General features: G+C 40.0%; 1 protein-coding gene across 1 annotated transcript in view; it reads right to left on the reverse strand.

Annotated features, from left to right (window-relative positions):
- The window catches only part of SGIP1 (SH3GL interacting endocytic adaptor 1), a 141,191-nt gene extending 128,435 nt beyond the window's left edge, over positions 1–12,756 (reverse strand). Inside the window, exon 1 of the mRNA XM_063137700.1 lies at positions 12,507–12,756. Within this exon, the coding sequence (XP_062993770.1) occupies positions 12,507–12,516 (10 nt within the window). The 5' untranslated portion in view covers positions 12,517–12,756. The remainder of the gene's footprint in view (positions 1–12,506) is intronic.
- Between the last annotated feature and the right edge of the window lie 736 nt (positions 12,757–13,492).

Genomic DNA, 13,492 nt, shown 5'->3' on the forward strand with positions numbered 1-13,492 from the left:
ACATAAGCTGAAAGAGCATAACAATGCACAGACGTGAAAGTGCCCAGTGCTTGACTCACTAAGGAAACGGAGGGGGAAACGGTGGGTGAAAACCGGATAAAAAAGTAGGTGTGATGGAGCCCATAATGACAACCCATCTGTTTAGAAACTGATGGGTTGTCGGGGACGTGCAGGTGAGCTGCCTTCCACATACATGTCTTTTCTGCTTTAGCACACAACCCATGATCGGTTCCTTAGTAGGTTATTTGGTCCCTAAACAATCCAGTGGTCCAGGTTTGCACATCACACTCCGCAAGCTATAAAGGAGCTGATTGTGGGTTATGTGATAAGGTGGCATATGTGGGAGTGAGGGAGATAGCGCACTGGTGTGAACAGCCTCATTGACAAAAGAATTTACAAATCAGTTCTTTTTACAATAATGGCATCTCATGATTAAAAAAAGTAAAACTAAGAGGGAAAACAGTCATAACAAAATATAAAAGGAACAGTGGCAGCAACGATATTAGCCCTATGCAGGCATTCCACTAGCACACGCAATGGCGAAAACAGTGTAGAGGGGCATAAGGTGGCTCATGCAAGCCCTGCCCCCAATGTCCCCAGGTTTTCAAGTTCTTCTATTTATTATTATTATTTATTACATTTCTATACCGCCCCATAGCCAAACCTCTCGGGGCGGTTTACAAAGATTAAATCATTCAACATTAAAAATCAATATACAAAATTTAAAATCATAGAAGCATAAAAATAGATGCCATATAAAGAAAATATACATTGAAAAGATTCTAAAGATCGTATGTTTAGCCCAAAGGTATGAAGAGGGTTTATAAGTATGTTTGGCTGAATGTACTTACACACCTCCCACAAGAATCCTGTCTTTGCCCCCTTCGGAGCCTAACGCTAAACATGTGATAGCCTTTAGAGGAGCACATGGAGGTGTACTTTTTCCTTTGTTGGGGGTATATGCTGTGAAAAGGGCTTGCTGTTGGCTTGGATGGACTGCATCAGGTCCTGGCAGGGAAAAGTGATCTCTTCCAGCAGCCAGCTCCAAGCCTCAATATAAAACCTAAACCTTGCATCCCAGGCTCGAGAGCATTTTTTAAAATCATACAACGCCCAAATCTCTGCAGAGACAGGATTGTACTCCCTCAATGCCCCCAAAGAGCCAGACTAAAGGGTCATTCCATTTTTGCCAGCCAGAAAGGCTGTCTGGTTGAAGTACTCATCTGACAGGACCTGTCTTGTTAAAGGGGGAGAAGGAGCAACCAATGAACTGGAGGTAGAAGGAGAAGGGGCGGGATAGAGTGGAAGAGAAACACGCAAAAGAGCACCAGAGGTAAAGCAGGGGGGGAAATTACGTGTGACAGAGCCCAGTGTTTTAAGTAAAGACAGCCTGGAAGCACAACACTGGTATCTTGAGTATCTTCAGTGGTTTCATAAGGTCTGTTAAAATTGACTTATATAGAGAATATATTAATATTTTAGGAATATGAAGTTACAAACAAGCTTTATTTATCTTCACTTATTTAACAATTGGTGGTAAAGAACATTGGAGACAAAGTGTGGGGGGGAATTACGTTTGATGGAGCCCTCTGTCTGTCTTTCATCTTTACTGCATTACAAATGTCACTGATCTCCTAGCCATAAATTTTTCAGGAGCAGCACTACGGTTATGCCTTCCCACATCACATGAAGCAGGTGTAACACTACTAACTGGGAAGAGGCTGTTGTACTATGTTGAATTTCAATTTCCTCCTTGTCCTAGTTTTAAGGACAGGAAAAAACAGGAGATGACTGGCAGCTGCCATTGCACAATGCTTTATTACATCTATAAAGGAAAGGATTTACTGGCAAGAAGGTTAATATATGCTTTGTTCTGTGCAGGCAATACTGAGCACCTTTCTAAAAAAGAACGAAACTGTTCTTAAACTACTCTTTTCTTTCAATTTCAGAATATGGAAGGTTCATTATGTACAAGCGTGTTTGGGGAGAATTTGTTTCAAATGAAAGGATTTTTCTGAGTAGTAAGACTATCAAAAGATTAGAGATGCTTCTTCTAGGTTAACGTTCCTTGTTACAGAAATATGGGATTCTTCTGGCACTCAAAAAGCTATATTATGTCATTGGGAAAATGAGATTTCCTCCTAGAGTTAGCATGCCCATTGTAACAGGATATTACACAAATGCCATGGTCTACTGAATAGTGGCTGTGACATCATCAGTAATGAGCAATACAGTTCTCCCTACCATCAGATTTGGTGATTTATTTATGTTTTTGGCTAGATATGTTGCTGGCACTGGACCAGGACTAGCATTAGTGTAGTGCTATGGGGGAATAATCCATTTCAAAAAAATCTCCACAGGCATTAAAAGTTATACACATATAACAGTCAGAAGAAACAGAGCATCAAACCATCACTAACTTCAATGGGTTTAAGAGTGCCAAATTCTATTTTGGATTGCATCCACGAATGATCAGAAATTCATATTGACTCTGACTGATATAATTATATGTAACAAGCCTGGGTGGGCTGGGGAAAATGATTAACAACACAACCCTATACATGTTTACTCACAAGTACATGCGTATAGGACTGAAGCTTAAAGTTAATTTCCTTAAAAGCCGATATCCTTGTATCATTCACATAATTATGTGAATCTCCATTTTCATATTTTGCCTTAAAAGATTACAGGATTTGTTTAGAAAATGAAAGACACCTTCTAGCAACTTACAAATGGAGAGTAAGGAGAAAACCTGAAGTAGGTTTTATGAGTGTGTGTGTGTGTTTTAATTGGACATTCTTTCCCGTTCTGAGACAAGATTCTCTCCCAATAAACATCGCCTTACAAATAATGATTTATTCACCCGATATAGACCTAATCATAATTATCTTTGTTCTTTTCCCCTCTCTCACATGTTCTTTTCCAGATAAATCCCCACAGACTAAAGGCTTTATCACAAGTGCAAGGAACCATCTTCTTGAGGGTAATCGAAACTGGCAGTTACTGAATATAGCTTGGTTAACAGCAGTAAATTGTAAAAGAAATAGAACTGGGAAATCTTTGAGAGATGCTAGATTAGAATTTTATCAATGATTTTTATGTTGGAGTTTTAAATTCCACTAGAAACACAATTTCCCCCCACTGAATTCAATAGGGCTTACTTCTGAGTAGACTTGATTTGGGTTATGCTGTCAGTTTCTTTGCTTCATATACCATATGGCACCATAAGGCAATCTGTGGTCCATGTGCAGCCTTCAAGATGGATTACAATGGGTACCCAAGCCACCCCCGCAACAGTGCTGGAAAAGTTGGTTTGTGGGGAGAATCATCCTCGCACACCATCTTTCCCATTTAATTCATGCTCCTGCCAGCCTGCTAAATAGATACATGGTTTGGGTCCAGGCTACGTGCGAGATTGCCTTCTCCCATACAATTTTCCCTGCGCACTCAAGTAATCTGAGAAGAATCTGGGCCGGATCTACACTATTGCTTTAAAGCGCTTTATAACAGTTTTATAGCGCTTTAATGCAGTTAAAGCGCTTAATAACTGTTATAAAGCGCTTTAAAGCAGTAGTGTAGATCCGGCCCTACTTCAGTCAACAAAAACTAGACTGACAAGTATTACCCAGAGGATGTTCTCTTCTGCTGCTCCCAGACTGTGGAATGGTCTACTGGAGGAGACTCGTCAACTTAACAGTCTATCAACATTTAAGAAAGCTATTAAGACTGATCTCTTCCGGAAGGCCTATCCAGTGTAATTTTTGGATGTTTTAAAATGATTTTATGATGTTTTTAAAATGATTTTAGGATGTTTTAACAATGTATATTATGTTTTAATTCGGTTTTATGTATTTTATATTTACTGTTGTTCCCCGCCTTAATCAGAATGGAGAGACAGGTAAGAAATAAAATTATTATTATTATTATTATTATTATTAATCTGGGGATGATAGCATGCAGAGATGTTCCTCACTTTGTGCCGTACTCTCTAGCAAAATCATGCTCCTACAAAACCACTGTTTAGCAGACTGGTGGGAGAGCCTCTCCTCACTGCCCTGTTGATGGCTTTGGGGTGGGAGAAGGTGCAACATGCCCAGAACCTACCTACCGCTGACTTGCAGCCTATGAAACACCCCCTATCATATTTGGCCCTTGGGGACAAAAATGTTGGCCACCCCTGCCATAAAGGGAGGGAAGAATCTAAAGCCATTTGATACCAGTTATTTTTTATCATGTTTCATTTGCTACTTATTTCATCCTTCTTCATACTCCTATCAATCAGGTGGGTATTCCTGATTGCTCTACTAAAATGTCATGGGGATCAATAGAGTTTAGTAAATGGCCCCAAGTTCAATCTTTTGGGCATGGATACACCAGAAAAAGAAATTAAATACAAATCTCTGTCCATCAGCCCCTCAACTGTGAAACTTACGTGCTTTCTTATTAGAGAATAAAGTGATATCCTCGTTGCACTGTGGCCCAGCATTCTTCAGACTATGTGACGTATCATCAGCTGATTCCTCCACCACAGACTTTGTATACAGGGAGCATATAGAGTGGGCCATTGCTTCTTCCATCTATAGTTTTAGGCAGTAGGGAATAGTTTTAAGTTCTTAACACCCATCTTCCCCCAATCTGAAAGTGGGGGAAGGAAAGCCTCCCTTCTCAATACACTACAGTGAATGCATCTCTACAGCACCATAGCAACCATGTTATAGGAAGTGATGCCTCAGAAGACCATTATGACTAAAAGGATTTAACACCAATAAATACTCTACGAGCTCCACTTCTCATCTAGTTTGTGGTGGTAGCCTGTAGGTGTTCAATAGACAGATAGGCAGTTCCCTTTACGTTCCTGACATTTGGTCTAACTTCCTGACTGTTAGAGCAGTACAACAATGGAACCATTTACCTAGGGAGGTTGTGGGCTTTCCCACACTAGAGGCATTCAAGAGGCAGTTGGACAACCATCTGTCAGGTATGCTTTAGGGTGGATTCCTGCATTGAGCGGGGGGTTGGACTCGATGGCCTTGTAGGCCCCTTCCAACTCTGTTATTCTATGATTCTATGATTTCAATGCCCAGTTTCTATTTATATTCAGACATGGAACCATGACATGTATGCATTTTAACTGTACATGTCTGACAAATTAGCTATAGACACTGCTGCCAGGATATATTTATTTATTTATTTATTTTATTGCACTTATATACTGCTCCCATAGCCAGGGCTCTCTGGGCGGTTGACAGGGCACACCTCCAAAGGTTCAGGTTTGTAGTTTGGGGGTGCTCTTGGATCCAGAACTGTCACTAGAAGCACAGGTGGACTTGGTGGTACGGAGCACCTTTTATTAGTTTAGGATGATAGGCCAATTACACCCTTATCTGGACAGAGCAAGCCTAGCTACAGTTATCTATGGTCTGATAACTTCTCGTCTGGATTACCGCAATGCGTTATATGTCTGGATTACCGAAATGCGTGGGACTGCCTTTGAAAATGGACCAGAAACTTCAGTTAGTCCAAAGCAGGGCAGTGAGATTGTTAATGGCCAATGAGATCATATTATGCCAGTACTTTCTCAGCTGCACTGGGTACCTGTGGATACTGTTGTTTTATGTTTTCAAACTCTGTGTATTTGTTTTTAATGTTTACTGTTTTAAACTTTTGTAAACCACCCAGAGAGCTTCGGCTATGGGGCGGTATATAAAAGCAATAAATAAATAAATAAATAAATACCTGTCCCTTTCTGGGCCTGATTCAAAATGCCGGCATTAACATTCAAAGCCCTAAACACCTTTGGGGCCAGGTTACCTGAAGGATCGTCTCTTCCCATATATACCTGCCCAGCCCTTAAGATCATCTTCAGTCATTTTTTTCCTCATAATAACCCAGGTATTTCAAAAGAGAAGACAACTTGCCATTAGGATGGCAAAGAGTGATAGTGAAGTTAACATCCAAGAACATAATTGTCACTAAACAGAGCTTTGCAAACTTTAAATGCTTTTAAACATTAAAAAAAATGACCGATCATTTTCCCCCAGAATGATCTGTGAATGATCACAGATCATTCCCTACATTTGTTTGACTGAACACACGACTTTCTATCATGCCATATACAACTAGACAAGGCAGCGAACTCCATTTATACAAAATGTATGGATGTTTTCTTCCCCATAGGCTCACAGACTAGCTGTGGCCAGACAATAAAAACAATTTAGAACAAGCTGTCATGGCGAAAGTCTTACCATGCACATAGGATAATGAATGACAGCAACATGGTTGAAACTATATCCAAAAGACATCTAGTGAATATCCAAATTATGTTTGTTGTCCAGATTATTTTTTATTTATTTTTATTATTTATTTAAGGATTTTTATGCTGCCATTCAGCCAAAAAAGGCTCTCACGGTGGCTTCCAAAATTATTTCTTGACAGGCTTACAATCTAAAAACATGACACAAAAGGAAAGGGGATTGGGAGGGAGGAGGAGGAGGGGGTTATCACTTTCTTCGGCAACAAAAAACACTGTACATACAAAACACAAAGCTAGGACATCCAATTGCTGATTGTTTACTATCTTGTATTGGCACATGTGTGGATGCTGGAAGCATCTATAGGAGAGTGACACACCTAGATGGATACCAAAACAATAGAGGAACACTATACAAGGTACCAATTAATGAGCTCAAAACGGTGAATGAAATTGGAGCTGGTTCCAGGATAGTATTTCTGGATTTTGCACAGCCTCAGCACCCTATGTAAGACACTGAAATGCAGCATGGGGTGATAGTGATGGCTGGTCCTGAAGAGGAATGGCTGAGGATGCTTTAGAACAGGGGTAATGAACCTCGTTCAGTCTGAGGAGTGATTTTCATTTTGGAGAACCTCTTGGGGACCACATTCCAGTGGTGGGCAGGCTAAAGACAAAAGTGATGGGGGCCAAAATATAAAAATACCAACTGATTTTAGCTTCAAGCTCTTGCTGCCAGTAACTAAGCCTTAGGAGAGGCGTTTCAACCTGTTAGAACATGGGGAAATTTGTACAAAAGCTGGAAGCAATCAAATTGGCAGTCAGGAAAAGGAGATGTGGAGGGCTGGATTGGGAACCTTGGGGGGATTTGACCCTTAGGACCTTGGTTCTGCACCCCTGCTTTAGAACAAAGACTTGTCTGCCTGCTTGCAGGGCAGATGAATTCTAGGAAAAATGACTAGAATGCACAGTTTCTAGTGCAGAAACAGATCCACAAGGAAGTAAGGGGGAAATGGGATAAAACTCACTAGAAGTAATCAGGGAATTTACCTGGCAATGGAGCCACCATCCATGTTGAATCCCATTTTGAGTTTTGCTAACCCATAGTTTATTTAACCCATGGTTTGTTACCCTACCCAAGGTTTGGCTGGCAGATGACTGAAGAAACCATGGTTTGTTCTTTCAATTCCTGGGTTGGTTGTTTCCTTCCTCCTTTGCCCGCTCCCTCCTGTATCCCAAATAACTTTGTGCCATTTTAATACTAGCATGTAGAATAGATGTTTTTTATTTCTGTTTTCTTACCACTCTTGCTCGCCACATCACTAGCCTGGCAAAAACACACACCCATGAACAACCCAGGATTCTGGGTTCACATGTAATGGTAACTCATGGTTTAAACATCCCAGAGTTCACAACCCAACAAGAAACCATGGGTTCTCCCTGGGTTGTTTGTGGTTAACAAACCATGATTTGTTAGCACAACTTGAGTCACACATCACAGCAACCCAATATTCAACAACCCATACCACAAGTTAGCATTGTTTGTGAACCCAACCATTGAGTTAGTCAAGGTAAATTGCAGCTTTAGTTCTCCATCAGCAGCTGGGAATATATGTGGCCCACCCCACAGAATTGTTGTGAAGAAAATCTGGAGAATGGATGTAAAGCACTGAACGTATTTTAAAGTGCTATGTAAATGCTGACTACAACAATCACCTGTTTTCATTCTCAAGAATCCACCTCTTGAGGTTTCCCAATGCAGCAAAAAACATCCACAAATCTTTTTTAAAAAAACAGGAGAATAATCTACCAACTTTTCAGTTTTTAACAAGGTTTGTCACTCTCTTCAAATCAGAGGAATTAGAAAAGATGGTAGAATAGTTCTGCCATTTGTCTGTAACAGAGAACATAGCAAAAGAGGGCATGTTGTTCATTTGGAATGCACACTGTCAGCTGCAATGCCTCAAGCTTTACTTTTGCACAATGCTATCTTGCCTGAATGACAATGTTTATTGCTGCATGACATTGCCCAGGATATAATAGTCATTCTAGGTGCAATGCAAACAGAAGAGATATTCACTGTCTTAAATATTCCAAAGACTCAAAATAATAAAAACAACAACTGCAAAGTAAGTTATTCTACAACAACGTAGATATTGAGCTCTATCAGATGAGCGTTTTATTGCACACTCGTTACTGGGTACTGATGAATTTTCACAGGTCCCTCTCATGACATTTGCCTCCCACATGCCTCCTGCCCCTTCTAGCCTTCTTCACAACAAAAAAACTCCCCAGTAAGTCCGAGTTATTTTTAAAGATGGAAGTTGACACTAACCCCTGGTGTGCAGGAGAAGCAGTGCAATCAAAACGGCCCACTGAATGGGCCACGCGCAAGTTGTTTATTTTCTCTTTCAAAAGAGGAAGTAATTAGAGACAAATGTGTGGGCGGAGAAGTGACGGTAAGCAAATGTGATTTTCTCGTGTGATGATGTTCATAGATTGACACAAGCATCCCCCCTACATTTTCCACCTCTGATTCAAGGTGAAAGCTCCTAAATGTGGTGTGTGCATGTGTGTGGGGATGAGAGAGAAAGTGAGAGTGCTGATTGTCTTTACCCATAAAATTAAAATTTGCTGATGTTTGACTACAGAAGATGCTCATAACATTTTGGACGATGTCTCATCACTTACACAGAACTGTCTCCATCTAATAAGAAGAATTCCTTATCAAATTTCTTCCTCTTATAGCAAAGTTATCTTATTTAAAAAAGAAACTTAATAGCGCACACACACACACACACACTCAACAGCCCAGTGAGGAATGAACAAGCTCAGTGGCTATGGAGTAAAGAGTCGTATGTGTGTGTGTGTGTGTGTGTGTGTGTGTAGGGTTGAGCAGTCAAAATGCTGACACAGAACACCTTGGTGGAATGGAATGGAGTATCCTGGAAGGGCTTGGTGGGCTGGCATCTTGTAAAGACGGGCTACAACATTTTGACACAGATCTCACTTTTTCTTCTAAACTTCTTCTAAACAGTTGCTTCCACTAACCCCAACCCTGATATTAGGGGAAAACTCCCAGTCACTGTCAAAAATGTTATTATCACCAGAAACTCACTTAATGTATTTTTATTACATAGGAAGGCTTCATAGTGGTGTGTTTAACCTATCTCTCAATCTGTGGTTGGTTTGTATCATTAAGATTTGTGTTATTTTTCAATTGCTGCATTACAACTGCATATTTTTATTATCTAACACAGGTTTTCCAGGTTTTTGATGGACATATGACTTATTAAATCTGTATTTTAGTTTGGCAAAACAGTTGACAGAAAAAATCAAACATAATATAAACATCACAAAACATTAGATAAAAACGTAATAAAAATCTAACGAATCCCATCAAGGCTGCAATCCTATATACACTTACCTGGGAGTAAGCCCCATCAAACCGAGTGGAATTTACTTGTGAGAAGACATGGGATTGTGCTGTAAGTCACAATTCTGCTGTAAGTCACAATTAAGAAGTTTCTGCTATATCCCAACTGCACCTTCCTCTCCATTAAAGTCATGGACAGATGTGACCCAAGAAGGGCCTCTACTGAAGAGATTAAACAATGAGCTAGTTCATTTCTTAGTCTCAAAGATATCTTGGGTCAATAAGTTCCGTGTGTGTGTGTGTGTGTGTGTGTGTGTCTGTTTCCCTGGAAAAACATATCTTGCTTTGGACATTTTAAACACAATTTTTGGCACTAATCAAGGAAACAAACACAGCTGGATCCAGATTTAGTCATGCTTTTATTACATCTATTAAACCAATGGCACTTAAGTTAGTCATGACTAACTTGTCTCATTGATGGGTCAGCTTTAAGCATGACTACATCTGGATCCAACCCATAGTATTTTTTTCATTCTTTGAAATATAACAAACATTAAAAAGTGGCCCTCACATGTGTTCATAGATGTGTCATTCTTTGCTTAGGAGGCATATTTGAAAAGGAATTTGGGGAAACATTTCAATTGGTTGAGGTGCTACAACTGAACTTCACAATTCTTCAGACCAAATGTGAGCCTGATAGTATTTGAAGATTACAGTAATTCATAATTAGTTTTTTTAAAAAATCCGACAGGTCTCCCTTGTTTAACTCTAATATTAATCAAAGAGGATAATGATGCTATCTTTCAGCTCCTGGATGTTTTGGACTTCCTGAAGAATTATGCTGATTAAAAGGATAGTAAGCAATTGACTACAGCCACTCCAACAAGTATGTTATTCCAATGCACGCATGTGCATATTCATGCACATGTGCATGTGTTTCCCTCTCACAGCAAAGACAAACTATAATAGCATTGTGTCCTCTCCAAGAAATGCAAGCTATTAACCTTAGAGATACCTGGAAACTCCAGGTAGAACATACCATAAAAGTCACTGTGTGTTAGTTTAATTCACATGAAACTAACAGGAGAATGTTTATAAAGCTCAGTGTCCATGACAAGATAGTGCAAGACACAGCAAAGGAAAAATGAGACCACAGCTATAGGGCATGAGGATATGATACAAATCTTAATAAACAAACAAAAAACTAGTTATTTTGTATTTGACTGTATTAATTCATATTGGAAGTTAGGTAAGAAAGTTGTTTTGTTGTTTGAAATAACCAATAGGCCATACAGAGCAATTCATGTAAATTTACTCTGGCCCTTCAGCTCTACAGATTGTATATCCCATTATAAAAGAGGATTTGATTAATTTCAGAAAATGGTAGGGGTTTAAACCTTAGTTAACTTGTTTGTATTCTTGTAAACTACAAACGTCTGCTTCTGATTTTATAAGGTGAAATAAAATAAAATCCATTTCATTAAGATCAATGGGAGACGTGCCATGGTCAAGAAAAAGCTGTGGACAGCACCCTTACTTTGTTAAATTATGGGGAAATACTACATACACATAGATGTTCAAACAACAAAGTGTTTCAGCTTTCAAATCATGATTCTTTATTCAATAGGCATCATAAATTCAGTTTTCATGTTGCTGCTGCATACTGCTCCAGGCTGTACTCTACATTGTTAGTTATATCTGTACTGGATTCAAAACTATGTAAATTGTGGGGTTTTTTTTTTTTTTTGCAAAAGCTAGTCTCTCTGCACCATGCTATGGTATGAAAGCCAGAAGAAATGCAGTGTCAGTACACCTGCTATGGATGTCTTAAACCTCATTACTAATTCTGTCATCATCTCAGAAACTGTTAACACAATTATTATTTTTATCTTAATACTGCAATGCATTTATTCCCATGGGGAGGGTGTCTTTACCTAAATTGCTCAGAACTGATGAAACAAAAATTAGTATTCTAGATGGCTGCAATGCCATTCCGCACCCCCCTCCCAAAATGCACCCTGAAGATCAATCAGTGTGAACTATGTTCCACATTTCAATCACACATGTTTATATGTACATGTTTTTACGTGTGGCTACGAGTGTCCTGAATACTTAGAAGGCCATGATATTTTACATACAGCCACATTCATTTCATACAGTGAACCTTCAAGCTTTAAGAACCTAGCATTCTATGGCCACAACAGCTGCAGATTAAAGGGCTCTATGGTTGCTAGCTATGTCTTCAAATCATAAACACTACATTGATGGGTAAAACCCCCAAATGTCTCTGATCTTCTTCTGTTTCAGTATGCTTATCCCCTTCAAGCATTTCAGGTGCATGCCTTAAACATGTTAAACTGCAGAACAAATAGAATCCTTCCCCAATAAAGGATTAAGAAAATTAATTCTGAACAATGTTTATGTGGCCCTTCTCTCTCTCTCTTTTAAAGAAAGAGGCAGTGATTTTTTTCCAGAGAGCAATGCTTAATCAAAGCATTTTTAAAAATACAAATAAATACTTCAATATCCTATATTTGCAACAGAGATATTCCCCTAGTTCTCTTCATTTGGCTCAGAATATTTCTACAGGCCACTAATTGCAGGATGTTTTTCCCCCAACCTAAAAAGATATGCATGAATAAAAATGTACAGATCGTCAGCTGCATAAACAGAACCGAGGATTTCAACACGAGAGATAGCATCGAGCAAGTCACTTATCTGCACCATCGAAGTTGGGCTTTTGGTTTTGGTTTTTTAATCCTGCACTCAGGGATTTCACAATAAATGACACTGTACTGAGCATCCACAGCATTTGCCCTCCAAGCGCTGCTGTAACAAACAGCGCTAGAAATGTTAAGGCATAATCAGAATAGAACCTACCTTCCATCATGGTGGCAGAATTGCATTCCTCAGTTTCCACAGAGCCTGAAAAAATACAGGAAATTACGGTCCCAGTTACCAGATGTTTAATGTAAGCCCTCAAAACCAGTGCCTTAGATACATGGTTGGTGCAGCTGTCAGAGCAAACATTTTGGAATAAAAAGGGAATGAGAGTAGGCTATGGCAAAAGACAGGCCATGGATACTGCTGTAGCTGTACCACCTACAGGATCACAGGAGGATGCTGAGAGAGAAAGAGAGAAAGAAAGGGAGGGGTGGAGGGAGCTGGCTTAGCTCACACGCCTGCTGCTAGTATCTCAGCCAATCCCTCCAGCTTTCTATCTCGTCACATGGTAGCTTGCTTGCATCTCCTGACACAATACCCCTGGAGAACACAGGAACCTATTCCCCCCCCCACCCTTTTCCTCCCTCCGTTTCACCACACACACACACACACACACCCCTTCAATTTCTGTATCTTGTGATGTGTTTCCCCCTCTGTATAATCTTGTTGCAGTATTTGCGCGGCCCAAGATTAATGATCACGCACTGTCAAGTTAGCAGAGAGCTCTGCTATGAAATCTGCCTGCAAGCAGGCTTGGTGGTGGTGGGAATTAATCTAGTTTTGTTTTTGTTTTTAATTCCAATGAAAACAATACAGAACACCACCCTAGGAATTCCACTGGCACTGTACAGAGGGAGCAGGGCAGCTGCATTCTGAGAATGCTCGTGTACCCGGGATGTCAGTTTCTGTAGATCTCATAACACAGAGGAGCTGCAAGCCTGGCTTCTCATTTGTGTCGGTTGATCCCCTCCTCTCCCCAGCCCCCTCCCTCCCTGCCCCCACCAACCATTCAAGAGAAAAATCAATTGGCCCTGACGTCACATCATAAACAATTATCTTCAGGACGAGGATGCAGAGAGAAATTTCAGCCAGACCACCTTCCAAAGAGTGCCTTGGAATTAATCTCGCTCGAAGAGCATCCG

Source organism: Elgaria multicarinata, chromosome 1 (genome assembly GCF_023053635.1).
Source record: "Elgaria multicarinata webbii isolate HBS135686 ecotype San Diego chromosome 1, rElgMul1.1.pri, whole genome shotgun sequence".
In the NCBI taxonomy this organism is placed as follows: domain Eukaryota; kingdom Metazoa; phylum Chordata; class Lepidosauria; order Squamata; family Anguidae; genus Elgaria; species Elgaria multicarinata.